At 44.7% G+C, this 25,768-nt stretch overlaps 1 protein-coding gene across 2 annotated transcripts; it reads left to right on the plus strand.

Moving 5' to 3' along the window:
* The first annotated feature begins 1,961 nt into the window (after nucleotides 1–1,961).
* On the plus strand, nucleotides 1,962–24,779 carry Sf3b2 (splicing factor 3b subunit 2). 2 transcript variants are annotated; one of them, XM_052761408.1, is made up of 21 exons: nucleotides 1,962–2,140; nucleotides 2,309–2,355; nucleotides 3,033–3,110; nucleotides 4,833–5,072; nucleotides 9,572–9,689; nucleotides 11,553–11,659; nucleotides 11,966–12,062; nucleotides 12,374–12,465; nucleotides 12,927–13,142; nucleotides 13,291–13,428; nucleotides 13,585–13,665; nucleotides 13,830–14,057; nucleotides 15,961–16,110; nucleotides 17,098–17,187; nucleotides 17,301–17,408; nucleotides 17,892–17,999; nucleotides 18,250–18,392; nucleotides 18,479–18,580; nucleotides 23,828–23,927; nucleotides 24,015–24,200; nucleotides 24,540–24,779. In XM_052761408.1, exons 1-21 carry the CDS (start codon nucleotides 2,008–2,010, stop codon nucleotides 24,609–24,611), a joined length of 2,634 nt encoding a protein of 877 aa, XP_052617368.1. In that variant the 5' UTR covers nucleotides 1,962–2,007; the 3' UTR covers nucleotides 24,612–24,779. The 2 variants fall into 2 exon arrangements, with proteins under 2 accessions (XP_052617368.1, XP_052617367.1); XM_052761407.1 differs by having other exon boundaries at nucleotides 1,963–2,140; nucleotides 11,550–11,659.
* The last annotated feature ends 989 nt before the right edge of the window (nucleotides 24,780–25,768 follow it).

Genomic DNA, 25,768 nt, shown 5'->3' on the forward strand with positions numbered 1-25,768 from the left:
GGGGCCTCCAGCCTCAGATGACCTACTCTAGGCTCTCTAGTTACAGGAAGCAGAAGAGACTTCCTTTGGGCTGCAAATGGTCTGCCCGAGTGGGCTGACAAGCATAAGGAAAGGCCACCACTGTTCTTGATGGGAATCAAAAGGGGAAGGGTCAAAGCTTGGATGTGGTTGAAGAGAAAGAGAACCAGTCCCCCCCCCCCCCTGTATTTTCTTTTGTCTCTCTCAAACCTCACCTCTCCTGCATCTTGTGTGCCGTTCCCCCCCCCCCCCTTCCCAATTCTCCTTTGTGAACAGCTGGTGAAATGGAGGTGGCTAGGAAGAGAAAAGATCTGAAGTGTGTGGGTGGGAAATGAGACCATTTGTGTTCCTCTCCCTTATTCATCACACAACAAACAGGCTGTTATTGAGAGGGGCAGAACTAGTGGGAGAAGTGTGGAGACAAAATGAATTGGTGGATGTTGGGCAGGCAGGGGTCATGGTGTCTCGCCCCAAGAAAGGTCCTGAGTGGTTTGGGCTTTTTTTTTTTTTCCTACAAGAAGATAAAATCCCATGGTTAGATTCCCCCCACCCCACCCCCATAATAATTTATTAGGTGCCTCCTGGATGATAGACAGAAAAAGATCACAGGATGGTGGTGGCGGCGGCGGCGGCGGCGGCGGCGGCGGCGGCGCATGCCTTTAATCCCAGCACTCGGGGGGCAGAGGCAGGCGGATCTCTGTGAGTTTGAGGCCAGCCTGGGCTACAGAGTGAGTTCCAGGAAAGGCGCAAAGTAACACAGAGAAACCCTGTCTTGAAAAACAAACAAAACAACAACAAAGATAAAGTTCTTGCTCCTGTTTTGGGAATGGAGGTAGGAATAAAGGGTAGAAAAGTCTTTAAAATGAAACAGGACAATAGATTGGCTCACACTTGTAATACCAGCTCTCAGGAAGCTGAGGCAGGAGGCTTGCCAAAAGCTAGAGGTTAGCTTGGGCTAGAGTTTGCTCCAGGACAGTCAGACCTTCAATAATGAGTCTTGATCTCAAATACTAGACCTCCCACTCCATGAAGCAGGGCATGGTAGTGCACATCTGTAATTCTCAAAGGATCAGGAGTTCGAGGCTAGCCTGGGCCACATGGTGACACACTGTCTTAACAACAACGAAAACCTTGGGGCTGGAGAGATGGCGTTAAGAGCACTTGTTGCTTTTGCGGAGCACCGGGGTTCGATTCACAACCGTCTGTAACTCTAGTTCCAGGAGATCTGACACTCTTCTGGCCTCCACAGACATCAAGCATGCAAGTGGTGCACATTTCGTTTTGAAAACGAAAGGTGGAAAATTGAATGTGGTATGAAAGCTCCTAGAAAGGGAAGGAAACATTTGGCAGAGAAGGCATTTATTTAAGCCTTTCTCGAATGTGGCAAAGGGAATTTTAGTATCGCCCTTCCCCCAGGTCAGCAGCTGGAACTCAGCCCGGCGGGTCCGTTCTTCTACGGGCTCCGATCCCCTTTCAGGCCATTCAAGCACGCCTGGGACGGGAGTGAGCAGGCAAACAATCGGACACTGTTTTATCAAAGGCATCGGCTTCAACCTCCCACTTGGCGGGCGCCGGAGAGCAGTCTCTAGGAGCTCCTAGGGGAAATAAGCATCCAGATACCTCATCACTGAGGGTGTCGGGCCAGAAGACTTAATATGCATTTGGGCAGGTATGAAGCAGAAAGCACTCGCTTTGTGGAGGGCCGGCTCTTCCCGTGGCCTTAACATCAGATCTACTACTCGGTACGGGTTGTTACAAGCGTTCAGCCTCTAGGCGGTGCAGCCGCAGACTACAACTCCCAGAAGGCTTTGCAGCCTATGTTAGTGGCGAATCCTATCTCCCAGCGAAGGGCAGGAGGGGGTGTGTCTCGATCAAGTGCTTTCCAATCACTGCGGGATATGGCGGACTGCGTTGCCGGAAGTTCCCGGAAGTAGGCCCCGGTGGCTGATTCGAGCTTCCGTGTTGGTCGCGCGCCTTCTTGTGGCTAAGATGGCGGCGGAGCATCCAGAACCTCCCAAAGGAGAATTGCAGTTGCCACCGCCGCCACCTCCAGGCCACTATGGCGCCTGGGCTGCCCAGGAGCTTCAGGCCAAATTGGCGGAAATAGGAGCTCCGATCCAAGGTGAGGCTCATGGGCCGGTCAAGAGGGACTGCGTGGGCTTGTGGAGAAGAGCCTGGTTACCCAGGAGACCCACGGGCGGGGGGCGGAGACAGGCCGCTGGGGCCCGACCTGGCCAAGTGGTCTCCTCCGGCTGGTGCTGACCTCCTGGTTCTGTTCATCGTCCCACAGGGAGTCGCGAGGAGCTGGTTGAGCGGTTGCAGACCTACACCCGCCAGGTGAGTGTTGTGGCAGGAGTTCAGGATAGGTCTAAATTTTACTAGAGGCCTTTAGGACTCCACACGGATGGGTCTTCGTTTCTTTTTACTTTCTTTTTAGTTTTTCGAGACAGGGTTTTTTTTTGTTTTTGTTTTGTTTGTTTGTTTTTGTAGCCCTGGCTGTCCTAGAACTCACTCTATAACCAGTGTGGCCTCGAACTCAGAGATCAGCCTGCCTCTGCCTCCGGAGTGCCCTCGGATTAAAGGTGTGCGCCTCCACGCTCGGCTGAGTCTTCGTTTTGTTTTGTTTTTTTTTTTTTTTTCCGAGACAGGGTTTCTCTGTGTAGCCTTGGCTGTCCTGGAACTCACTCTGTAGCCCAGGCTGGCCTCGAACTCACAGAGATCCACCTGGCTCTGCCTCCCGAGTGCTGGGATTAAAGGCGTGCGCCACCACCGCCCGGCGAGTCTTCGTTTTTATGTACTTCATCGCAGCAAGCCGGGTCTTGACCGTTTTATCAGCTTTTGCCTTTGCTTTATTGTAATCGCTGCTACTCCTTTGCTTCTCTCAGGTTCCAGCCCCAGTCTCTGGCAAATGGGCCTTGGGTAAATTCTGTTAAATAAATAAATAAATGGGAAAGGAGGTCATGTAATGGAGTAGTCCCTCTTAGTCTGACATAGAGTTCTCTTTTCTTCTGTAGACTGGCATCGTGCTGAATCGGCCAGTTTTAAGAGGAGAGGATGGAGACAAAGCCGCTCCTCCTCCTATGTCAGCGCAGGTAAGAGATTGTTTATTGGCCCTTTCTGCTCAGGGACGCCTTTCTCCTGTGTGTTGTACTGGAGATACAGTTGGCAGATGTTATAGTGAATTAAGGGTGGGTTCTAATGAGACAAAATTGGATGCCGATACTGCTTCAGTCCCCAATATCTGCCCTGTGACTTACCATTCAAGATTCAACTTGAATACTTAGAATTCTTACTTGGTTCCCAGTTGGATCTAGTCTTGTACTTTCTTTTCTTTCATTCTTTTTTTTTTTTTTTTAATTACATATACAGTGTTCTGTCTGCTTGCAAGCCAGAAGAGGGCACCAGATCTCATTATAGATGGTTGTGAGCCACCATGTGGTGCTGGGAATTGAACTCAGGACCTCTGAAGAACAGTCAATGCTCTTAACCTCTGAGCCACTTCTCCAGCCCCATCTTGTACTTTCTTATTAGGCACAACTCCCAGAGTTACTCCTTGAGACATTAAGGGATAATGCTCTGATTTTATTATATACCTCCTGCATTTAGTAACTCATTGGCATTCTGTGTCCCGGAACATTGGTTTCTATGTCTTCATTGTTTTTGTGGTTCCCTCTCCCACCTCCCCAACCCCCCCCCCCAAAAAAAAAAAAAAAAAAAAAAAAAACACAGAATTTCTCTGTGTAGCTTTGGATCCTCTCCTGGATCTCCCTCTGGCCTCAAACTCACAGAGATCCGCCTGGCTCTGCCTCCTGAGTGCGCACCACTACCACCCAGCCAGTTTCTTTGTCTTTAAAAAAATTATTTATAGCCAAGTGGTGGTAGTGAACACTTTAATCCCAGCACTCGGAGGCAGAGGCTGGTGGATCTCTTTGAGGCCAGCCTGGTCTGTAGAGTGAGTTCCAGGACAGCCAGGGCTACACAGAGAAATCCTGTCTCAGAAAGGAAAAAAAAAATACACACACACACACAAACACACACACACACATATATATGTATATATACACACATACATGCATACATATATATATTTATGTGTATGAGTGTTTAGCCTACGTGCATGTCTGATGTCTGTGCACATGTGCATGAAAGTGTCACAGGAGGCCATAAGAGGGGGTTAAACCACCCTGTGGCTGGAGTTACAGATTAAAGCGTGTGCCACCACCAGCTTAGACGAGCAGTTCTTAACTGCTGGTCTGTCTCTCCAACCCTGGTTCCCATTTCTTTAAGTCCCTACAAAATCCAGTATTTGAGTGTCTTCCTCTAAAGTAATGGCTTTGACTTGGGGTCTATTGGGGGTGTGTGTGTTGTAAAGTTCCTGTATGGATTTTAGAGATATCCTTGCATCTCCTTAAATTGAATGCAAAATGTGTGTTCCTGATATTTTTCATAGGAGCCAATAGCTGTGTTTGATCAGTGTTCTAAAGTTAGCCTTTTCTTCTCTTTTTTTCTTTTCTGCTGTGGTGCATTTTCTTGAGTTCTGCATCATTACACTTTATTTATTTATTTACTTACTTATTTATTTATTTGGTAGCTTTGTGCCTTTCCTGGAACTCACTTGGTAGTCCAGGCTGGCCTTGAACTCACAGAGATCCGCCTGCCTCTGCCTCCCGAGTGCTGGGATTAAAGGCGTGCGCCGCTACCCGCCCGGCATTCGTCATTAGACTTTGAATGCCTGGCTCTTTTGCTAGGTCTCTAGCAAATGCTTCTAAAATGGATAATTGCTTTCTAGTTCATAGCTGTATTTTTTCCCACAGCTGTCTGGGATTCCTATGCCACCACCACCTATGGGACTCCCACCTCTACAACCTCCTCCACCACCTCCACCACCTCCACCAGGCCTTGGCCTTGGCTTTCCTATGGCTCACCCACCAAATCTGGGACCCCCGCCTCCTCTCCGAGTTGGTGAGCCTGTGGCATTATCAGAAGAGGAACGGCTGAAGCTGGCGCAGCAGCAGGCAGCTCTGCTGATGCAGCAAGAGGAACGTGCCAAACAGGTAGGACAGGTGGAAACCTGTACCTAGGACACATTAGGCTCCTGATGGGGAAATGGAGCCTCAGAAAGCTAGACCTGAGGCCATGCCTTTTAGGAAGGCCTTGATTGAAGACTGGAACATAGGTACAAGCTGGCAGGGAATCCTAGAAGCAAGAATTTTGGCAGATTGGCCTGGGCCATATTGTTGATGGTATGAGGTTTTCTTTTTTAAGCAAGGAAATCATTCATTTAAGGAACATGAGCTCTTAGAGCAGCAGAAGAAGGTAATATTTCTCCATCCATAGGATCCCATTTAACATCCAAATCAAGATCCTTCATTCAAGTTTGCCTTGGAGACTACTTCCTAACCAACTAAGTTCCAGTACTTCCATTTTTTTTCTGGAAACCAGTAGTTAGCACACTGTGCAACCTGCTTTTGTGTGGTGTATAAACTAAAAATGATTTTTTTTTATTTTTTATTTTTAGAGGGTTGTCATTAAAAAAAAAGAAAAAAAAAATCAAACCAAGTATGTAACAGAATTCCTATGATAATACTGCTAGTCTTTTTTTTTTTTTTTTTTTGGTTTTTCAAGACAGGGTTTCTCTGTGTAGCTCTGGTTGTCCTGGGACTTGCTCTGTAGATCAGCTGGCCTCAAACTCAGATCCACCTGCCTCTGCCTCCTGAGTTCTGGGATTAAAGGCGTGTGCCACCAGTGCCAGGCTGATTACTGCTAGTCTTTTTTTGTTTGTTTGTTTGTTTGTTTTGGTTTTGGTTTGTTTGTTTGGTTTGTTTGGTTTTTCGAGACAGGGTTTCTCTGTAGTTTTGGTGCCTATCCTGGATCTTGCTGTGTAGACCAGGCTGGCCTTGAACTCACAGAGATCCGCCTGGCTCTGCCTCCCAGTGCTGGGATTAAAGACATGTGCCACCACTGCCTGGCTACTGATAGTCTTAAATGGCATCATTTAGTTACCTTATGGAGAATGCTGCCATATTTAGTCATTTTTATTGGATTTAGACTATGATGAGTACAGATTTAGATATGATGTAAAAGATATTCTACCCCGTATCAATTTTACCCAGTGGGTAATTCAGAAATGTTAGAAGGTAAACATTAAAAACAAGTATGGAAGCCGGGCGGTGGTGGCACACGCCTTTGATCCCAGCACTCGGGAGGCAGAGCCAGGCGGATCTCTGTGAGTTTGAGGCCAGCCTGGGCTACCAAGTGAGTTCCAGGAAAGGCGCAAAGCTACACAGAGAAACCCTGTCTCGAAAAACCAAAAAAAAAAAAAAAACCAAGTATGGAAACATGTATGAAGTACTAATTTTGTCTAGTTTGTGGCAGATTGTAAGTGGTAGCTATAAGATAATGACTCATGGTTCTTTCTAAATAGTTTGATCTTTGGGGGAAGAAAACTCATTGAAAAGTAGATGGTAGTGTTTAGTTAAATATTGAATTCTCTTCTAGGAACCAGAAATTTCCTATGGCTTTTCTCATTAGTTACTAGGAATTTTCTGTTGTGGTGAGAAGTTTCTGTAATCAGAAGTTTCTCTCCTGCGCAACCACAAGTTCCCAAATAACCACTCAGAGGCTTAATATTAATTATCATTGTTTGGCTGATGGCTCAAGCTTCTTACTACCTAGCTCTTTCATTTAAATTAACCCATTTCTATTAATTTAAGTATTGCCGTATGGCAGTGGTGTTCCCAGCTGCTGGCATGTTGTTCTGTGGGTGGCTGGATGGTGTCTCTCAGGCTCCGCTCTTCTCTCTGTATCTCTGCTTGGATTTCCCTCTTGACTCTATTCTGCTTTGCCATAGGCCAAAGTAGCTTTATCTATCAACCAGTGAGAGCAACACATACTCACAGAGTACAGAAAGCCATCCCACATCATTTCTTCTTTTCTGTCTAATCAAAAAGGAAGTTTTTACCTTTAGCATTGTAAAATTATATATAACAAAACAGTTTTCAAGCAAGAATTATAGTTACAATATTTAGTCTATTTGTATTTGGCAAAATTAAAGAAAATATCATCTATCCTATCTTTGTGAGTTTAAAGTTTCATATCTAATTTACCATGACTAAGGAAAACTATAATTATAACTATTTAGTCTTCAACTCCATCAAAGACCCCAGAAGGCTATATTACCTGAGTAAAAAAAGTGCATTGGAAGCAACTTCCAAAACTCTAGAAATGACAGAGACATCTGGCTTTCTGGCCAGTCATCAGAGTTCATCTGCAATATTGGGGTATCCATTTTTAGCCTATAGGCCTAGAGTATCTGGCAGACTTTTTAGTGAAGCAGGAAATTTGAAGGACTGTCCTGCCTATTTTGGCAAAGCTTGCCAGTTGCTTTCCTCTGTGTCATGTAGAATGTCTGGCAGTTTCTTCTGTGAAGCAGAAGACTGTCCCATCATATTTTGGCAAAGTTCAGCAGTCATTTTCCTGTGAGTCCTGTATGTTCAGTTTATACAGCATACAGTCAAGCAGTCAAGGCAAAAAACCAGTTTTTTGCCTAAATGGATAATAATCTTGCCACAATAAAAGCAAACTCCCATGGAGTTTCTTCAATGACCATCATTCTTTTATGAAGTAAATTAGTGCAGCCAGGAGCAGATGTGTCTCGTTGTCATGCAAAGCCCTGAGTTAACAAAATATTTCAAATGCCATGTTCTATAGGTCTTTCAAGTGTTTGACAATCATTTATTTATCTAAAATATATCTCTGTATGATCTAGAAACATGTCTAACATATCTACAAATTTGACTCTTATAAATGACTGTTAACCTATGTTTCTTGATTATCCTAAGTAGTTTATAATAATAGCTTTCAAAAATTAGAATTTTACCTTACAATTTTTAAATGAACTGCATAGGTACAATACCTCAAACAAGAGTAAAAACATATATATACAAAATATTGTACCAAAAATAACCTTAAATTTGTATCAATATACAAAAATCCTTTAAACAAGAATAGAAACATATATACAGTGTAACAAAATTAACTTTAAATTTCTATCACTATACCAAAACCCATGCCAATGCAAAATATCTGAGATTAATAGTTGTCTTTTTATTCTATATTCCTATATTCCTCTAAATATAGAAACATTCATAACCCACCAAATAACCAAAGACCATCCATAACCCCCAACTCTTGGGAATGTGGACATCGTTTTCTCCAAACTGCTTCCTGTTGTTTGTGGATGAAGTATCTTTAGGGTCCCTGAGAAAATCTGAGATAATGTCCAAGTCCTGGAAAGACCAGCTATAACCTTTGTTGATGGATATCACCTGTCAAGGTTCAGGAGGTCCCTTGATCAAATCTGGTCCATCTTAATCCGGAACAAATCCACAGCCTCTTGTTTCTGTGGAAACAAAAGCAAAACTGCTTCTCTAAAGCAATGCATCTTCTAAGTTCCATTTTATAAATATATTTTTTTTTACTTTTAAGACATTTTAAAAATATTTATGTTGGTACTTTTTGTCAGTCTCTCAATTTTAGGCTTCTTAGCAGCTGTCCTTTGCTTTTTTTTTTTTTTAATTCGGAGCTGAGGACCGAACCCAGGGCCTTGCGCTTGCTAGGCAAGCACTCTACCACTAAACTAAATCCCTAACCCCTATCCTTTGCTTTTTATTGTGTATCTTTTACCTTCTTTTGACTGTGTGAGCCAATCTTTAAACTGCTAAGTGATGTGGACCTCTGTCTGCAGCTTTGGTGACTGACTCCACCCGCTTCTCAGGTCCTGAAAGTCAAGCCTAAAACTCATAGCTCAGTTGGAGGTTCATGACCGAGAACTGCATTAAACCCTTTCTAGAGCTCTAAAACGCTGTGGCAGGCTTTTTTACTTTGTTGTTGTTGTTTTGTTCCTACTTAACGTACTAGCTGCTCAAGGGCTCAGTGGCCTGTAGAAACTCTTAAAGTATTTTTTATTCTTTGTTTTTTGTTTTTTTTTTTTTCCCTAAATCTTTCTCAGGCCCTGTGGAAATTTGATAGCTTCACGTTGGCATGCTATTTGCAATCAGAAGTTTCTCTTGCGCCCGCAAGTTCCCGAATAACCACTCAGAAGCTTAATATTAATTATAAATGTTTGGCTGATGGCTCAAGCAAGCTTTTTACTAGCTAGCTCTTACATTTAAATTAACCCATTTCTATTAATCTAAGTATTGCCATGTGGCAGTGGTGTTACCAGCTGCTGGCATGTTGTTCTGTCAGCGCCTGGATGGTGTCTCTCAGGCTCTGCCCTTCTCTCTGTATCTCTGCTTGGATTTCCCTCCTGGCTCTATCCTGCTTTGCCATAGGCCAAAGTAGCTTTATCTATCAACCAATGAGATCAATACATATTCACAGCGTACAGAAGGATATCTCATATCAACTTTTATTAGTAACGTGCAAATATAGGAGTGGAGAATTGTCAGAACCTTGGTGGTTCCTGGTTGTACTCTCTTGATAGAACCCATTTGTCAGGGACTGTGTGCTAAATTCTTTTACAAGCTGAGTCTTCACTTCCCTCTTGTAGGCAGCTGTGTTAATGGAGCAGGAACGACAACAGGAGATTGCCAAGATGGGCACTGCAGTCCCTAGGCCTCCACAAGATATGAGTCAGCTGGGTGTCCGTACTCCCCTGGGACCTCGAGGTAAGACCCTTGAATGGAAGAGAAGAGCAAAGAAGGTAATTCTTTTTTTTTTTTTTTTTTCCCCGAGACAGGGTTTCTCTGTGTAGCTTTGCGCCTCTCCTGGAATTTACTTTGTAGCCCAGGCTGGCCTCGAACTCACAGAGATCCACCTGGCTCTGCATCCCGAGTGCTGGGATTAAAAGCTGCTGGGATTAAAAGCATGTGCCACCACTGCCTGACAAGAAGGTAATTTTTAAAATACTTTTTAGCTGGGCATGGTGGCACATGCCGATAATCCAACTGCTTGAGAGGTAATGGCAGGAAGGTAAAGGTCATACTAGATTACATATCAATTTCAAAGATGGTCTGGGCTACTTGAAACCCTGTGTTTCTCTGTGTAGTCCTGGCTAGCCTCGAACTCACAGAGATCCGCTTGCCTCTACCTCCCAAATGCTGTGATTAAAGGGGTGTGCCACCACCATCTGGCTTATATAATTTTAAAAAATATATTTACAAACAATGTGTCTGTATTTAAACACATGCAGATTTTTTTCTTGTTATTCCCTAAACTTCAGCATTTGCATTGTTTGAGTATTAGAGATGATCTTAAAATACACAATGTGTATTTATAGATTCTGTACAAATCCTATATTTTCTATGAAGGACTTGAGCATTTTGATTCCAGTATTTGGGTGGGGTTCTGAATCAAAGTCCCTGTAGATACCAAGGGACAAGTATGTATTTATCAAATTTAAAAGGTTACTGAGCCTGGAGAGGTGGCTCAGTTGTTAAGAGCATTTGCTATTCTTGCAGAGGTCCCAGCTTCTGTTCCTAACACCCATATGGTGGGTCATATGGTGGGTCACAGTCATCTGTAACTCTACTTCCAGGGGATGCAATGCCTCTTCTGACCTCCTTGGGTACCAGACTCACATGTAAATGTGCATAAATGCAGACACATCAATAAAAAATTACTTGTGGAGGTTGGTGGTACATACCTAAGGACCCAGAGACAGGCTCATCTCTGAGAGGTTGAGAACAATCTGGTTTACAAAGCAAGTTCTAAACCAGTCTGAGCTACATAGTGGGGCCCTGTCTCAAAAACAAAAACAAAAGACAAATGATTACTAAGAGTCAGCCATGATGGTGCATATCTGTAACCTGTAATCCTAGTAGTCAAGAGGCTGAAGAAAGGATCGTGAGTTTGAGCAACAGAGAACCTATTTCACATGAACCAGAAGGGCTGGAGAGATGGAGAGAGTTGTGCAGAGCACTTGTTGCTCTTGCTGAGGACCCAGGTTCAGTTGCCAGCACCCATATGCTGACTCACAACTCCTAACTACATTTTTAGGGAATCTGATCCTTTCTTTTGACCTCTCCAGGCACACATATGGTGTACATAAGTATGTGCAGAAGAAATATTCATACACATGAATAAATAAAAATTAAAAAACAAATGAAAAAGGAAAGGAAGAGGTTGGAGAGATATTTTATTACTTGAAAGCACCTGCTAGTCTTGCAGAAGACCTGACTTTTACCCTACCACCCACATTGGGTGGCTCATGATCACTGGTAACTCCAGCTTTAGGGAATCTGAATTCCTGTTATGGCCTCTGTGGTTAACACCAAACACATGGAATATGAGAGAAGAGCCTAGAAAAATAGTAATAATCCAAAAGGAGGAAGAAAAACTTAACTATAACAAGTGTATGATAGGTCATAAATTTTCCCATATCAGTGTACTTGTGCAGCCAGCCACGAACCAAAGCATTGCCAGCACCCCACAAGTAGTCCTGTGCCCTTTCATCACTCCCTGCCCTGCAGGGCACCCATCACCAGGAGACTATTCTGACATTGGACTTTTTTATTTCCTTTACACAGTAGCTGCTCCAGTAGGTCCTGTGGTTCCCACTCCCACTGTTTTGCCCATGGGGGCCCCTGTTCCTCGCCCTCGGGGTCCCCCACCGCCCCCTGGAGAGGAGAACAGAGAGGTAAGACTGCTGGCTTCTTCCTGTGGTCAGAACAGTTGTGGTTTGGAGGGGACTGCTTTAGGATCTTAGGGGCATCTGTGGAGTGGGTGTGGGGTTAAATTCTCAGGCACAGGTAGGAGCCACAGTCAGCTAAAATGAGTTTTTAGGGTTAGGGACTTGGGAGACATTTTGGGCAGAATTGTGAGGGATGTAGACCTAATCTATTGTATGTGTCACCACAACCCAGTAGCCTTTCCAGGGTAAGAGATGGGAATTAGAGGGGGAAGGCGCTGGGAGTCTGCTCTTCTATTGTGTTGTCTCTGGCAGATGGATGATCCCTCTGTGGGCCCCAAGATCCCCCAGGCTTTGGAAAAGATTCTGCAGCTGAAGGAGAGCCGTCAGGAAGAGATGAACTCTCAGCAGGGTGAGTGGTGTGTCCTAGAGCTGCAGCCCAGGACTGGACCACGTCCTTACTCCTTTTCCATCCCTGAGAAGAGAGCAGTCTGGAGAGCAGCAGCTACTCTCTAGTGATTAAGACTGGATGTGGTAGCATAGTCTTGATCCCAACACTTGGGAGGTAGAAATAGGAGGATCAGAAGTTCAGAGTCATCCTTGTCTACATAGTAAGTGTGAGACCAGCCTGGGCTACAATAAGACCCTTTTTCAAAAAAAGGAAAAGAAAAGATGACTGAAGTTACTGTTAGGAGAGTTGATAGCCATCTTCTTCTCTAACAGAGGAAGAAGAAATGGAGACAGACACTCGCTCATCTCTAGGACAGTCAGCATCAGAGACTGAGGAGGACACCGTGTCCATATCCAAAAAAGAGGTATGTGATGGAACTTGTCCGGAAGGATTCTGCAGAGATAGGACTTGTACATGTTCCGAGTCCGTCTAAACGTCTTGCAGATCTTCAGTTGTCACAAAGCCCTTTAAGTTCTAAGTACTGGATACATTTTTTTTTTTTTTTTTTAAAGATTTATTTATTTAGTATACAGCATGTATGACTGCAGGTCAGAAGAGGGCACCAGATCTCATTGTAGATGGTTGTGAGCCACCTTGTGGTTGCTGGGAATTGAACTCAGGACCTCTGGAAGAGCAGTCAGTGCTCTTAACCTCTGAGCCATCTCTCCAGCCCAGTATTGGATACATTTTACAGCTGAAAAAGCTGCGGCTCCAGGATATACAGCAACTTACCTTTTGGGAGGCAAGAATTTGGGTGAAGACTCTGCTGAAGTAGTGAAGACAGGCATGAGGCAGTTTTTTTTTTTTTTTTTTTTGTCTTGATAGAAAAACCGGAAGCGTCGGAACCGAAAGAAGAAGAAAAAGCCCCAGCGGGTACGCGTAGCATCTTCAGAGAGCTCTGGGGACCGAGAGAAAGACTCAGCTCGATCTCGAGGCTCTGACTCCCCTGCTGCTGATGTCGAGATTGAATATGTGACTGAAGAGCCTGAAATCTATGAGCCCAACTTCATCTTTTTCAAGAGGATTTTTGAGGCTTTCAAGGTACAAGGAGTGGTATGCTCTGAGTGGGCCACACTCGATGGGCATGGGATGGGGAGAGATAAGACTTCGGGGATCATTGTTTGCATACAGGGGTCAGAAATGGAGGTGTGTCAGAACAAGGGGATTTCCAAATGGTCTGTCTCCTCAGCTCACTGATGATGTAAAGAAGGAAAAAGAAAAGGAGCCAGAGAAACTTGACAAAATGGAGAACTCTGCAGTCCCTAAGAAGAAGGGCTTTGAGGAGGAGCACAAGGACAGTGACGATGACAGCAGTGATGATGAACAGGTCAGGCCCTTCACAGGGGAGAGGGGTGCAGGGCCCAGCTAGCTGAAGTGCTTCCCTTGGGGACCATGATAAAGGGCTTTCATGGCTCAAGCTCTGAAGTGGGCTGGGCAGTTTGAATCCCACCTGAGGCCCATCTCAGAGGCCACTCTATTCTAGGAAAAGAAGCCAGAAGCCCCTAAGCTGTCCAAGAAGAAGTTGCGCCGAATGAATCGTTTTACTGTGGCGGAACTCAAGCAGGTTAGATCTGGAGCATGGCTGGGAAATTGTGAGATACATTCAGCCCTACCGTGTTTGCTTTAGAGGGCTTACAAGGAGGTGCTTTTATGGTGCTTGGTATAGGTGTCTTTTGAGAAAGACTTGAATCTATTTAATCTACTTAACTATTGCTCTCTGCTTTTCAGCTGGTGGCTCGGCCTGATGTTGTGGAGATGCATGATGTGACGGCACAGGACCCTAAACTCTTGGTTCACCTCAAGGCCACCCGGAACTCCGTCCCTGTGCCACGCCACTGGTGTTTTAAGCGCAAGTACCTGCAAGGCAAACGAGGCATTGAGAAGCCCCCCTTTGAGCTGCCAGACTTCATCAAACGCACAGGCATCCAGGAGATGCGAGAGGCCCTGCAGGAGAAGGTGAGGCTGGGCTGGTGCACAGACCAGCCTGAGTTCAGCCACCCATGCTCGTAGCAGCCTGCCTTAGAATTGAACCTGTTACTAGTCTAATTAACCTTTTTCTAGATTAGAAGTCAGCACTGTAAGTAGACCTTGAGTCTGTGCTTAGAGCATCACTGCTTTGTTAGTTTGAGGTTCCTGGTCCAGAATAGCAGTTTTCTTCCCCTCTCTTCTTCCCGCCCCCCTTCACTTGGTCAGCTTTCTGTTTTCTGATACATTTGTAGCTAGAGGTGCACATGATGCTTGTCTTAGTTGGTTTACTATTGCTGTGATCTAACACTGTGACTAAAAGCAACGTGGGGAGGAAAGGGTTTCTGTCATTCACAGTTTCATTATAACAGTTCATCATTAAAAGCAGTGAGGGCAGGAACTCAAGCAGGGCAGGAACCTGGAGGCAGGAGCTGATACAGAAACGATGGAGGGGTGCTGCTTACTGGCTTGCCCCACATGGCTTGCTCAGCTTTCCTTCCTTCCTCCCTCCCTCCCTCCCTCCCTCCCGTTGTTGTTTTGTTTGTTTTTTGAGAGAGGGTTTCTCCATGTAGTTTTGGTGCCTGTCCTGGATCTCGCTCTGTAGAGCAGGCTGTCCTTGAACTCACAAAGATCCACCTGGCTCTGCCTCCCGCATGCTGGGATTAAAGGCATTCGCCACCACTGCCCGGCCTCTCAGCTTGCTTCTTTTTTTGTTTTTTTTTTTTTCAAGACAGGGTTTTTCTGTGTAGCTTTGAAGACTGCTAGATCTTACTCTGTAGACCAGGCTGGCCTTGAACTCACAGAGATCCGCCTGGCTCTGCTTCCTGAGTGCTGGGATTAAAGGTGTGCGCCACTGTAGCCCGGCTCATCTTGCTTTCTTATAGCACCCATGACCAGCCCAGGGATAGAACCACCCACAAGGGATAGGCCCTCCCCTGTCAATCACTAATTAAGAAAATGCCCTGCAGCAGCAGCTCTCAACCTGTGTGTCCTGGCCCCTTTGTGGAGGTTGGGGGGTGTTAAGTAATTCTTTCACAGGGGTCACCTAAGACTGTCAGAAAACACAGATATTTACATTATAATTCATAACAGTAGCAAAATTACAGTTATAAAGCAGGGGTCACCACAACATGAGGAACTATATTAAAGGGTCATAGCTTTAGGAGGGTTGAGAACCACTACCCTACAGGCTTCCGTACAGCCAGATCATATGGAGGCTTTTTCTTAATTGAGGTTCCCATCTCTCAGATGACTTTAGTTTGTGTCAGGTTGACATAAAACTATCCAGCACAATGCTGTAAATTTTTAAGTTTTAATGTTTTAGATGCTAGTTGTCTGTGATTAAAAAACTTAAAGAGAAAACTGCCTTCCGTTTAGCCTATGTCCTCCAGTCCTCTCTCTTTTTCTTTCAGTTTTAGATTTATTTACTTTTTATGTGTGGTGTTTCGCTTGCATGTGTGTATGTGTACTGTGTGTATACCTGGTGCCTGTGGAGGTCAGAGGAGAGTGTCAGATACCTTTGGAACTGGAGTTAGGAATTATTGCGAGCCACCATGTAGGTGCTGGGAACTGAAATTATGGCCTCTGCAAAAGCAACAAGTGCTTTTAAGCCAGTGAGCCAACTCTCCAGCCCCAATCCAGTCCTCTCTTGAGCATACATTTAAAACAGTAGTTACTGACAGAGCACGGGAACTGCTTTTATACAGTAAGTCTGTTTTGTTCAGCGCATTGTGTCATTTGAATTCTGGGTGCTGCTGTTGAGCTCAGGAACTTCTTGAAGCTAAGCTGATTTTTCTGAGTGAGATAAATGAAGTTCCACTGAATTAGACTAGAGGGTCTAATTTATTAAAGAATTGACTAATACTCAATAATCATCTCTTCTGACACTTTACAGGAAGAACAAAAGACCATGAAGTCAAAAATGAGAGAGAAGGTTCGGCCCAAGATGGGGAAGATTGATATTGACTACCAGAAACTGCATGATGCTTTCTTCAAGTGGCAGACCAAACCAAAGCTGACCATCCATGGAGACCTATATTACGAGGTTTGGGAAGAGGGCTGGGAGGTCTAGGGTTGAGGTTTTTTTTTTTGGTTTTTCAAGACAGGTTTCTCTGTGTAGCTTTGCACCTTTCCTGGAACTCACTCTGTAGCCTAGGCTGGCCTTGAACTCACAGAGATCTGCCTGCCTCTGCCTCCTGAGTGCTGGGATTAAAGGTGTGTGTCATCACCACCCAGCAAAGTAGGTATTTTTTTTTTTTTTAAGATTCTATTTATTATGAATACAGTGTTCTGTCTGCATGTATGCCTGCACAGCAGAAGAGGGCACCAATCTCATTATAGATGGTTGTGAGTCACCGTGTGGTTGTTGGGAATTAAACTCAGGACCTCTGGAAGAACACCCAATGCTCTTAATAGTTCCAGGGTTGAGTCTTGATGGTGACTTTGGTTGGAGTCCATTTCAAAGCTAGTACAGTGGTTCTTAAAAATTTCCTATTACTGCCCTCGGGTAAGACATTGTGGTGTTTTTGTTGTTGTTTGTTTGTTTTTGTTTTTCTCCCTCAAACAAGTTCTTTTTCCAGAAGAAAGGTGTAGACAGGTATTTGAAATGATGTTTGGTGGGTAGTTTAGGGACAACATGGCCAAGTGGCAGGTGTTATGCAGAAATATTGTGTGTTTTAAGTGGGAGAAAGTTTTATTCTTTTCTTCCCCCGAATGTTTGAAATGTTAGTCACCATGGCATCAAAAGATGATTGAGAATGAAGGATGCTGACAGTCATCTTGTCCAGTGGCCTTGTTTCATAAGTGGGAAAACAAGTTCTGTATTGGCCTTATTCTCACAGTGCATTAGTAGCAACAGAGAGTCTGGACTTCTACCTTTTCCTATTCTACCCAAAATCTAAGTGGGAGCCCGGTAGCCCTTATGGGACTTTATATCTGATGGGACTTCTTGTCCGTTCTCATATCCTCATGCCACTGAGTTCTCAGTATGTGTCTGGAGTCCCCAACAGAGCAGGCTGTGCTTTTTCCCCAGGGGAAGGAGTTTGAGACACGGCTGAAGGAGAAGAAGCCTGGAGATCTATCTGATGAATTAAGGATTTCCTTAGGGATGCCAGTAGGACCCGTAAGTATTGGCTAAGTGGCTGGGGAAGCTGGAGAGAGGGTAAGAATAGGAGCAGAAGAGAAAGATAGTGTAGGGGAAGGTAGGTCATATCCTGTTCTGTTTTTTTCCTACAGAATGCCCACAAAGTCCCTCCCCCGTGGCTGATTGCCATGCAGCGATATGGGCCACCCCCATCCTACCCGAACCTGAAAATCCCTGGGCTGAATTCACCTATTCCTGAGGTGAGCAGGGAGCTTGTTTTCCTTCTTGGCTGCCTCTTTTTTTCTTATCTGTGGGGTGTGTGTGTGTATGTGTGTGTGTGTGTGTGTGTGTGTGTTACACAGGAATGTCTGGACATGTGTGGAGGCCAGAGCAGAATATAGAGTGATGATGGATGGTCTTTCTTTTTTTTTTTGGTTTTTCCGAGACAGGGTTTCTCTGTGTAGCTTTGCACCTTTCCTGGATCTCGCTCAGTAAACCAGGCTGGCCTCGAACTCACAGAGATCCGCCTGGCTCTGCCTCCCGAGTGCTGGGATTAAAGGTGTGCGCCACCACTGCCCGGCCTTGTTGTTTTTCTTTAAATGTCTTTTAATGTTGAACTATGTTCTGCTGTCATAGTTTCCAGAGTTCCCCAGAGTGAGCTCCATATCTTGGAAGTGTTAACTTTTTTCTAGGGTTCAGTCTTTAGAGTTTAGGAGAACTCATTGCTGTTCCCTCTTTTGCAGAGCTGTTCCTTTGGATACCATGCTGGTGGATGGGGCAAACCCCCAGTAGATGAAACTGGGAAGCCACTTTATGGGGATGTGTTTGGAACCAATGCTGCTGAGTTTCAGGTATGGGGAGGCTGCTGAGTCTGGTTTTACTCAGTGCTGAAAAGGTTAGAAAGAGTTGGTCTGTAACTTCATTATCTGGGAGCTGGGTTTGGTGGTGTTCGGTCTGAAAGGGGCATATGTTTCCTTGAGGTGTAGTGCAGCTTTCCTTTAGAGGATTTATGTGTCTGCTCTTCCATCTTTCAGTGAACGGCAGGGTGGGGCAAGAGGCATGCAGTAAGTACTTGTTGAATGATTGAGGAATCTCTTTTAGACCAAAACTGAAGAGGAAGAGATTGATCGGACCCCCTGGGGAGAACTGGAACCATCTGATGAAGAGTCCTCAGAAGAAGAGGAAGAGGAGGAAAGTGATGAAGACAAGCCAGATGAGACTGGCTTTATTACACCTGCGGACAGGTAGGAAATGAAGCCCGTTTCCTCAAAGCGGCCGTCTGTCTTTGGGGTGCTTCTTTACAATGGAGCTTTAATCTCTCTCCTCATAGCGGTCTCATCACTCCTGGAGGATTCTCATCGGTGCCAGCTGGAATGGAGACCCCTGAACTCATTGAGCTGAGGAAGAAGAAGATTGAGGAAGCCATGGATGGGTGAGAAGTAGTCAGGCAGTAGTTATGGGGAGGAGTTTCGCTTTAGTTGGTCTTCTACGTTGGTCGGCTCACTTTTTTTTTTGTTTTTTTTTTGAGACAAGGTTTCTCTGTGTAGTTTTTGGAGCCTGTCCTGGAACTCACTCTGTAGACCAGGCTGGCCTCGAACTCACAGAGATTCACCTGCCTCTGCCTCCCAAATGCTGGGATTAAAGCCGTGTGCCACCACCACCCGGCTGTCAGCTGACTTTCTAATGCCATTTATCTTTATCTCCTTTCTTAACCTTTTTTTTTGTTTTGGTTTTTTGAGACAGGGTTTCTCTGTGTAGTTTTGGTGCCTGTCCTGGATCACACTCTGTAGACCAGGCTGGCCTGGAACTCACAGAGATCTGCATGCTCTGCCTCCCGAGTGCTGGGATTAAAGGTGTGCGCCACCACCCCCTGGCTCTCCTAACAATTATTAAACACCAACTTTATGCCAGTGAGAAGTCAGCAGGGTAGATAGTTGAGGTAGATAAGTGATCAGACTGAAGTAATTTCAGGTCTGGCTAGTAATGGTGAAGCTGATGAAACTGGGTAATGGGCTTGAGAAGAATGCTGAATGATGGAAAGGTCCTTGGAAGGCCTCACTGTAAAGGTGGATGTGAACTAAATATTAGGGAAGAAGCAGCTAGTGGTGGTCTCCGTCAGCAGAGATGGCAGCACAAGCACACACAAAGGCCCTGAGGGAGGTTCTGCACTGTCATGGATTTTCCAGCTCTGCTTTTGGTGTGTAGACAGTAGGCTTGACCTCTGTTCTAGTTTGCTTCCTATTGTTGTGATAAACACCGTGACCAAAAGAAACCTGGGAAGAAAAGGGTTTATTTGGTGAACAGGTTACAGTCCATTAAGACGGGAAGTCAGGGAAGGAACTCAAGGCAGGATCTGAAGCAGAGGCCAAGGAGGAGTGCTGCTGACTGGCTGGCTGTTCGTGGCTTGTTCAGTCTGCTTTCTTATACAACCCAGGATCACCTGCCCATGGGTGGCACAGCCCACAGTGGGTTGGGTCCTCCCACATCAATCAGTCAAGGAATGTCTCACAGGTGTCCCTACAGGCCAATCTGCCACAGGTGGGGGCGTTTTCCCAGTTGAGGTTCCCCCTTTCCCAGATAACCATAGTTTGTATCTAGTTGACAGAAAACGAACCTAGACACCCCTTTATCATGAGATAGCTTCCTTGTCCTTATTATTTGTATAGCTGCACATGTGTGCAGGTGCACGTGTGTGAGGGCCAGAGGTTGCTGTTGGTGTCTTCAATTGTTCTCAACTCGTTTGTTTTTGTTTTTTGTTTTTTGAGACAGGGATTCTCTGTGTAGCCCTGACTGTTCTGGAACTTGCTTTGGAGACCAGACTTGTTTTGAACTCACAGAGATCCACCTGTCTCTGCCTCCTGAGTGCTGGGATTAAAGGTGTGTGCCACCACACCCAGATTCAACTTTACTTTTTTTTTTTTTTTTATTTATCTATTTATTATTTATCTGTATCATTCTTAAATTTGATTTTTCATTCTCATATGTGGGGTAGGTTAAGAAGGAAGTCATTACCAAGTACAATTGGAAAGTTCTGGGCATGGGGACTTTCTTCAGAGCTCATGCAGAGTTCATACCCCAGTGATCAACTTTACTTTTTAAGACAGGATCTCTCATGGACCCTGTGGCTTGCTGTCTCCACTGCCCCTTCACTGAGTTTAGAGACACATTTTGTCTGCAGATCCAAACTCAGGTCCCCTGGCTTGCAGTAGCAAGCACATTACTTACCGACCATCTCCCCAGGCCCTTTTATGCATTTGCTTGCTAATTATTATTTTTTCAATATTTTTATTTGTGTTTTGCCTCTGTGTGTGAGGGTGTTGGGGATCCTGAAGTTATAGACAGTTGTGAGATGCCATGTGAGTGCTGGGAATTGAACCTGAGTCCTCTGGAAGAACAGTCAGTGCTCAGTGCTCTTAACCACTGAGCCATCTCTCCAGCCCCATTTGCTTGCTAATTATAACATTTATCAGTTCTAGGGTTTTGTTTTGTTTTGCTTTTTTGAAACAGTTTCATGTAGCCTAGGCTGATCTTGAACTCCTGATCTCCAGTATCCACCTCCTGAGGATTGGGATTACAGGTGTGTGCCACTACTTCCAGCTTTCTGGGCTGATTTTCATTGATATTTTCCTTACTATGGATTGTAATCTTTCCATCTCTCTCTCTTTTTTCCAAGATGGGATCTTACTTACTATGTTGCCTTGGCTGGCCTATGTAGACCAGGCTGCCTTTGAACTCACAGATCTTCCTGGCTCTGCTTCCTTAAATGCTGGGATGAAAGCCATGTGTCGCTATACCTGGCCTTTTTTGGAGGATGGGAAGACGGGGGTCTCTCAGCTGGCCTTCAACTCATGATTGTCTTGTCTCAGTTTCCCTAATCCTCGGATTAGATATAGGTGTGCATCACTATGCCTTACAGTATGCCTGATAATTTCTGACTGGCTGCTGAGTTTTGTGAAATTTACTTGACTGGGCCCAGGGATTTTGTATTCCTATACATCTTCAGCTTTGATCAATATAGAGTCATCTAGAAACATCTTCTGAGGTTTTCCTTTTTGTTTTTTTTTTTTAGTAGGACTGAAATAGTGTTCAGTCCTTCCAAATAGGAGGCACAAAGCTCAGGAGATTCTGTATTCTCAACCCAAACCCTGTGAATTTGGAGGTTTTTTCCATCCGATTACTTGGGATTGGCACTATTATCCATCCTGACTGAGCAGTGGACAGTATTCACTGCTCATCCTTCCAGGTGGTTCTGTCTTGGCGTTGGTAGTATCCTCACATTCATATTTTCTTCATACTTGTCTCCCCCAATACTTGAAGAAGGAGGTCTTGAGTTCTTGAATTCTCTTTGTGTTCTACAATTTCTGGCTGCTTTCGACCTTAGTTTCTCAACTCACAGAATCTTCCCAGGTCTGTATGGGTCTTCCCTGGTTCTGTGGTCTGGAAACTCAGTACCACTGTTAAGGTTCATTTGATTTTAAAGATAAGAGTCTCTACTAAAACTAATGTTTGCCCTGAACTGCTGATCCTCCTGCGTCTACCTCTCATTTGCTTTCTGTCTTACAGTAATCATTGTCTCTTATCTTTCTTGTCTGGTGCCTTGAAAAACCATAGTTTTCTTGATTTTGTCCAGTTTTTGATTATTTCATGTAGATGGGTAAATCTGTTCCCTGCTTCTTGTCAGGAAGCAGAATTCTGAAGTTTTGCATATTAAAGGAAAGAAAACAAGTAAGAGTATAGCATACAAAGTATGAATCCTTTAGGTCATGACAAAGAGTTTGGATTCTGGCCAATGAGATGGTTGGCTTCATGGGTAAGGAATGGCCCTTAAAGGCTGGAGAGATGGCTCAGCAGTTAAGAGCACTTGATGCTTTTGTAGATAGAGGTCCTGAATTCAATTCTCAGCACCATTATGTATATGTTTAATTTTATTTTTGAGTATGAATATTTTCCTTGCATGTATGCTGTATACCACATGCATGCAGGTGCCTGTTGAGGCCAGAAGAGGGCATCAGATTCTCTGGACCTAGAGTTATAGAAGGTCAGTTGTAAAAATAAACTGCCACATTGGTGCTGGCAATCAAACTTGGATTTTCTAGAAGAGCAGCCAGCGCTAACTACTGAGCCATCTTTCCAGCCCTCAGCCCCCTAAGTAAATCTTTTTTTTTTTTTTAAGGCACTTGCCACCAAGCCTGATGATCTGAGGGTTTTTTGTCTTGTTTTGTTACTTTGATTTTATTGAGACAGGGTTTCTCTGTATGGTCTTGGCTATCTTGGAACTTGCTCTGAAGATTAGGCGAGCCACCTGCCTCTGCCTTCCTAGTACTGGGATCAAAGGCATGAGATACCACTGCCTGGCATTTGATGACTTGAGTTTAATACTTGGAACTTAATATGGTGGAAGGAGAGAACTAATACCTACAAGTTGTCTTTTGACCTTGATATGTAGGCTGTGGCATTGCATACAGTGTGTGCATGTACACATATACACTAAATAAAATAAATAAGTATCATAAATTATTTTAAGAAGAGTTCAGATTTATTCAAATGATCATCAGAAGCCTCAGTGTGTTTTTGATGAGTGACAGTCTGAATTTTGTTCTAAGACATTTGCTGCATCAAGAGTCACCTCTCCTGGGAAAGAACATGGTCTCGAGTGATAGTGATGGATTTGCCATTTGCCATTGAATACTATACTTTCTTTTTTTTAAAGATTTATTTATTTATTATATATATAGTGTTCTGCCTGCATGTATGCCTGCAGGCCAGAAGAGGGAACCAGATCTCATTGTAGATGGTTGTGAGCTACTATGTGGTTGCTTGGAATTGAACTCAGGACCTCTGAAAGAGCAGCCAGTGCTCTTAACCTCTGAGCCATCTCTCCAGCCCCCTGAATACTATTCTAAAGCATAATTGAAATCAGTGGTTGAAACGGTTGGGAGGGCTGGAATATTAGAATTAGACACCACCTGTGAGGAAGACTTGCTGTCTGTTTTATTCATTCATTCATTTTCACTCTTTGGTTTTTTGAGACTGTTTCATTATATAGTCTTGCCTGTCCTGGAACTCAGTATGTATCCCAGGCTGGCCTCTTACTCAGAAATTGGCCTATCTCAGTGTTTAGAGTGGTGATATTAAAAGCATATACATCAGACATGACCTGACTTCTATCCTTTTAAAAAACAATTATTGTGTGTGTATATATGATGTTTGTGTGCGCATGTGTGTGTATGTGCCATTGTGCCACAGCAAGCTCGTAGAGGTCAGAGGACAACTTGGTGGAGTTGGTTTTCTCCTTTCTCCTTTATATGGGTTCCAGGAATGGGACTCAGGTCAGTCTGGCTTGCACGGTTGAGCTGTTTCACTGGCCCTAGCCCGTTCTTTTGACAGTTTCTCTGTTCTAAAGTTCTCTATGACCATTAACCCTTCCTTATGTGTGAGTCCTGGTTCTGATCTCCTAATTTGATTCAGAAGATCCCGTAGTTTAGTCTCTAGCCCTTACAGTTTATCCTGTAGGATGAGCTCTGACCCCACAACACATCTCTAACCCAACTCTTCTACAGATACTTTAGCCATAGTTATCTTGGAATTCTCCAAGATTCTAAATGCTACCACCTATGCTTCTTTGGACTCCAGAGACTCTTTTGTGCCTTACTGGGTTTTACTTTTTTGTTCTTTGCAGCAGTGAGACACCTCAGTTGTTCACTGTGTTGCCAGAGAAGAGAACAGCCACTGTTGGGGGAGCCATGATGGGATCAACCCACATTTATGACATGTCAACGGTAAGCATTTGGAGGACATTACTTTGTGATGGAGATGGAGCCAGTGTCTCAGAGTCTTTGGAGCTAACAAGTTTCTAATCTTTTCAGGTTATGAGTCGGAAGGGTCCAGCCCCTGAACTGCAAGGTGTGGAAGTAGCACTGGCACCTGAGGAGTTGGAGCTGGACCCCATGGCCATGACCCAGAAGTATGAGGAACATGTGCGGGAGCAGCAGGCACAAGTAGAGAAAGAAGACTTCAGTGACATGGTGGCCGAGCATGCTGCTAAACAGAAGGTAGGAGCAACCTGGGACCTTAGCAGTGACAGCCTAGACGCAGGGTGGGTCTGCCCTGGTGGGGCTGTATGCTTTAGTAGTGAGGGAAGGTAGACTCAGTGCCTGCTTCCTATCTTCCTGGAGCCTGAAAATCTCAGAGATCTTCCACTGGTCACCATCTCTTAAGTACCATGACACTGGGGCACAGGGAGAAGCAGCAGCAAGCCATCCACATCTGAGAGTGAAAAGAGAATGTGGTTTCAGTGCTTTTTTCCCTCAGTTTTTTATGTCTATGTAAGGCTGCCTCCTGTTTGGGGGTTGTTTAACCTGTTGTAACCTGTCTCTCTCTTTCTCCTACAGCAAAAGAAACGGAAAGCTCAGCCCCAGGACAGTCGTGGGGGCAGCAAGAAATACAAGGAATTCAAATTTTAGGTCCCTCTCACATAGCTGGCTTTCCTTTAGGCCCTTTGTCTATATCGCTGGGCTTTATACGTGGGTCCCCAAAGCTAGCCCTGTACTTCCCTAGGCTGTTGTTTCATGTTCTTATTTTAGACTTGTTTTGTAAATAAAGCTGTTTCCCAAGGAAGGACGAATACATGACACTCTTGAGCCTCTCTCCTTAGCTTCTGCAAAAGCGTACTTCTGGCCTATAATCACAGACTACCCCATAGGACTATGGGATCGTGGTTTGCTGTGCTGAAATTGTGGATAATTTACTGTCCCCTAACCCTCCTTTGTCTGAAGGCTCTGAGGGAAGTACCTTTAGGTCTAGTCTGACCTTACTGCTTTGTCCCTGGGGAATAAAAATAGCCAGCTTAGCACCCTGGCTAGCCTGGGAAGTAACTGTAGGCTAGGGAGGGATAAAGCTGTTTCCCAAGGAAGGACGAATACATGACACTCTTGAGCCTCTCTCCTTAGCTTCTGCAAAAGCGTACTTCTGGCCTATAATCACAGACTACCCCATAGGACTATGGGATCGTGGTTTGCTGTGCTGAAATTGTGGATAATTTACTGTCCCCTAACCCTCCTTTGTCTGAAGGCTCTGAGGGAAGTACCTTTAGGTCTAGTCTGACCTTACTGCTTTGTCCCTGGGGAATAAAAATAGCCAGCTTAGCACCCTGGCTAGCCTGGGAAGTAACTGTAGGCTAGGGAGGGAAGTAGGCCAGGTCAGGCCTGCCTTGTTGACCTTCTGGCAGAAAGGCCTACTGCTTACTTATTGGAGAACATCTACATCTCAAAATCTAAATTGTTCCAGGGTCCCTGCTAACCCTTGGATTCACTAGTTGTGTGTCTTTGAAGGGCTTGTTTTCTCTGGGGCCCCTGAGTTCTGAGGCTGAGCATAGGATCCCATGACATTTGCTCAAGTACTGGGGAGAAGTGAGGTGTGGGTGTAGAAGGTGCAAAAATGGTGGGGGTTGCGGTATGGTAGCTGATCAAGCCTTGAGAGAAACAGAATTTTAGAAATTGAGAAAGCACTGAGGCACTCTGGGACTTTTGATATGAAGGCTGGGGGTCGGGGTCGCTGTACCAGGAAGAAAGGCTGTTAGATTTGGCCGACCTTCGCTGGATGGGCTCCTGCCTACCCCCGT

This window comes from Peromyscus californicus, unplaced genomic scaffold (assembly GCF_007827085.1).
Source record: "Peromyscus californicus insignis strain IS unplaced genomic scaffold, ASM782708v3 Scaffold_4__1_contigs__length_199733344, whole genome shotgun sequence".
In the NCBI taxonomy this organism is placed as follows: domain Eukaryota; kingdom Metazoa; phylum Chordata; class Mammalia; order Rodentia; family Cricetidae; genus Peromyscus; species Peromyscus californicus.

Coding starts and splice junctions, on each gene's coding strand:
- Sf3b2 (XM_052761407.1), top strand. CDS start 2,008: ATGGCGGCGGAGCATCCAGAACCTCCCAAAGGAGAATTGCAGTTGCCA. Junction 13,143..13,290: donor GGATTTTTGAGGCTTTCAAG/GTACAAGGAGTG, acceptor CTGTCTCCTCAG/CTCACTGATGATGTAAAGAA. Junction 18,000..18,249: donor CCAATGCTGCTGAGTTTCAG/GTATGGGGAGGC, acceptor AATCTCTTTTAG/ACCAAAACTGAAGAGGAAGA.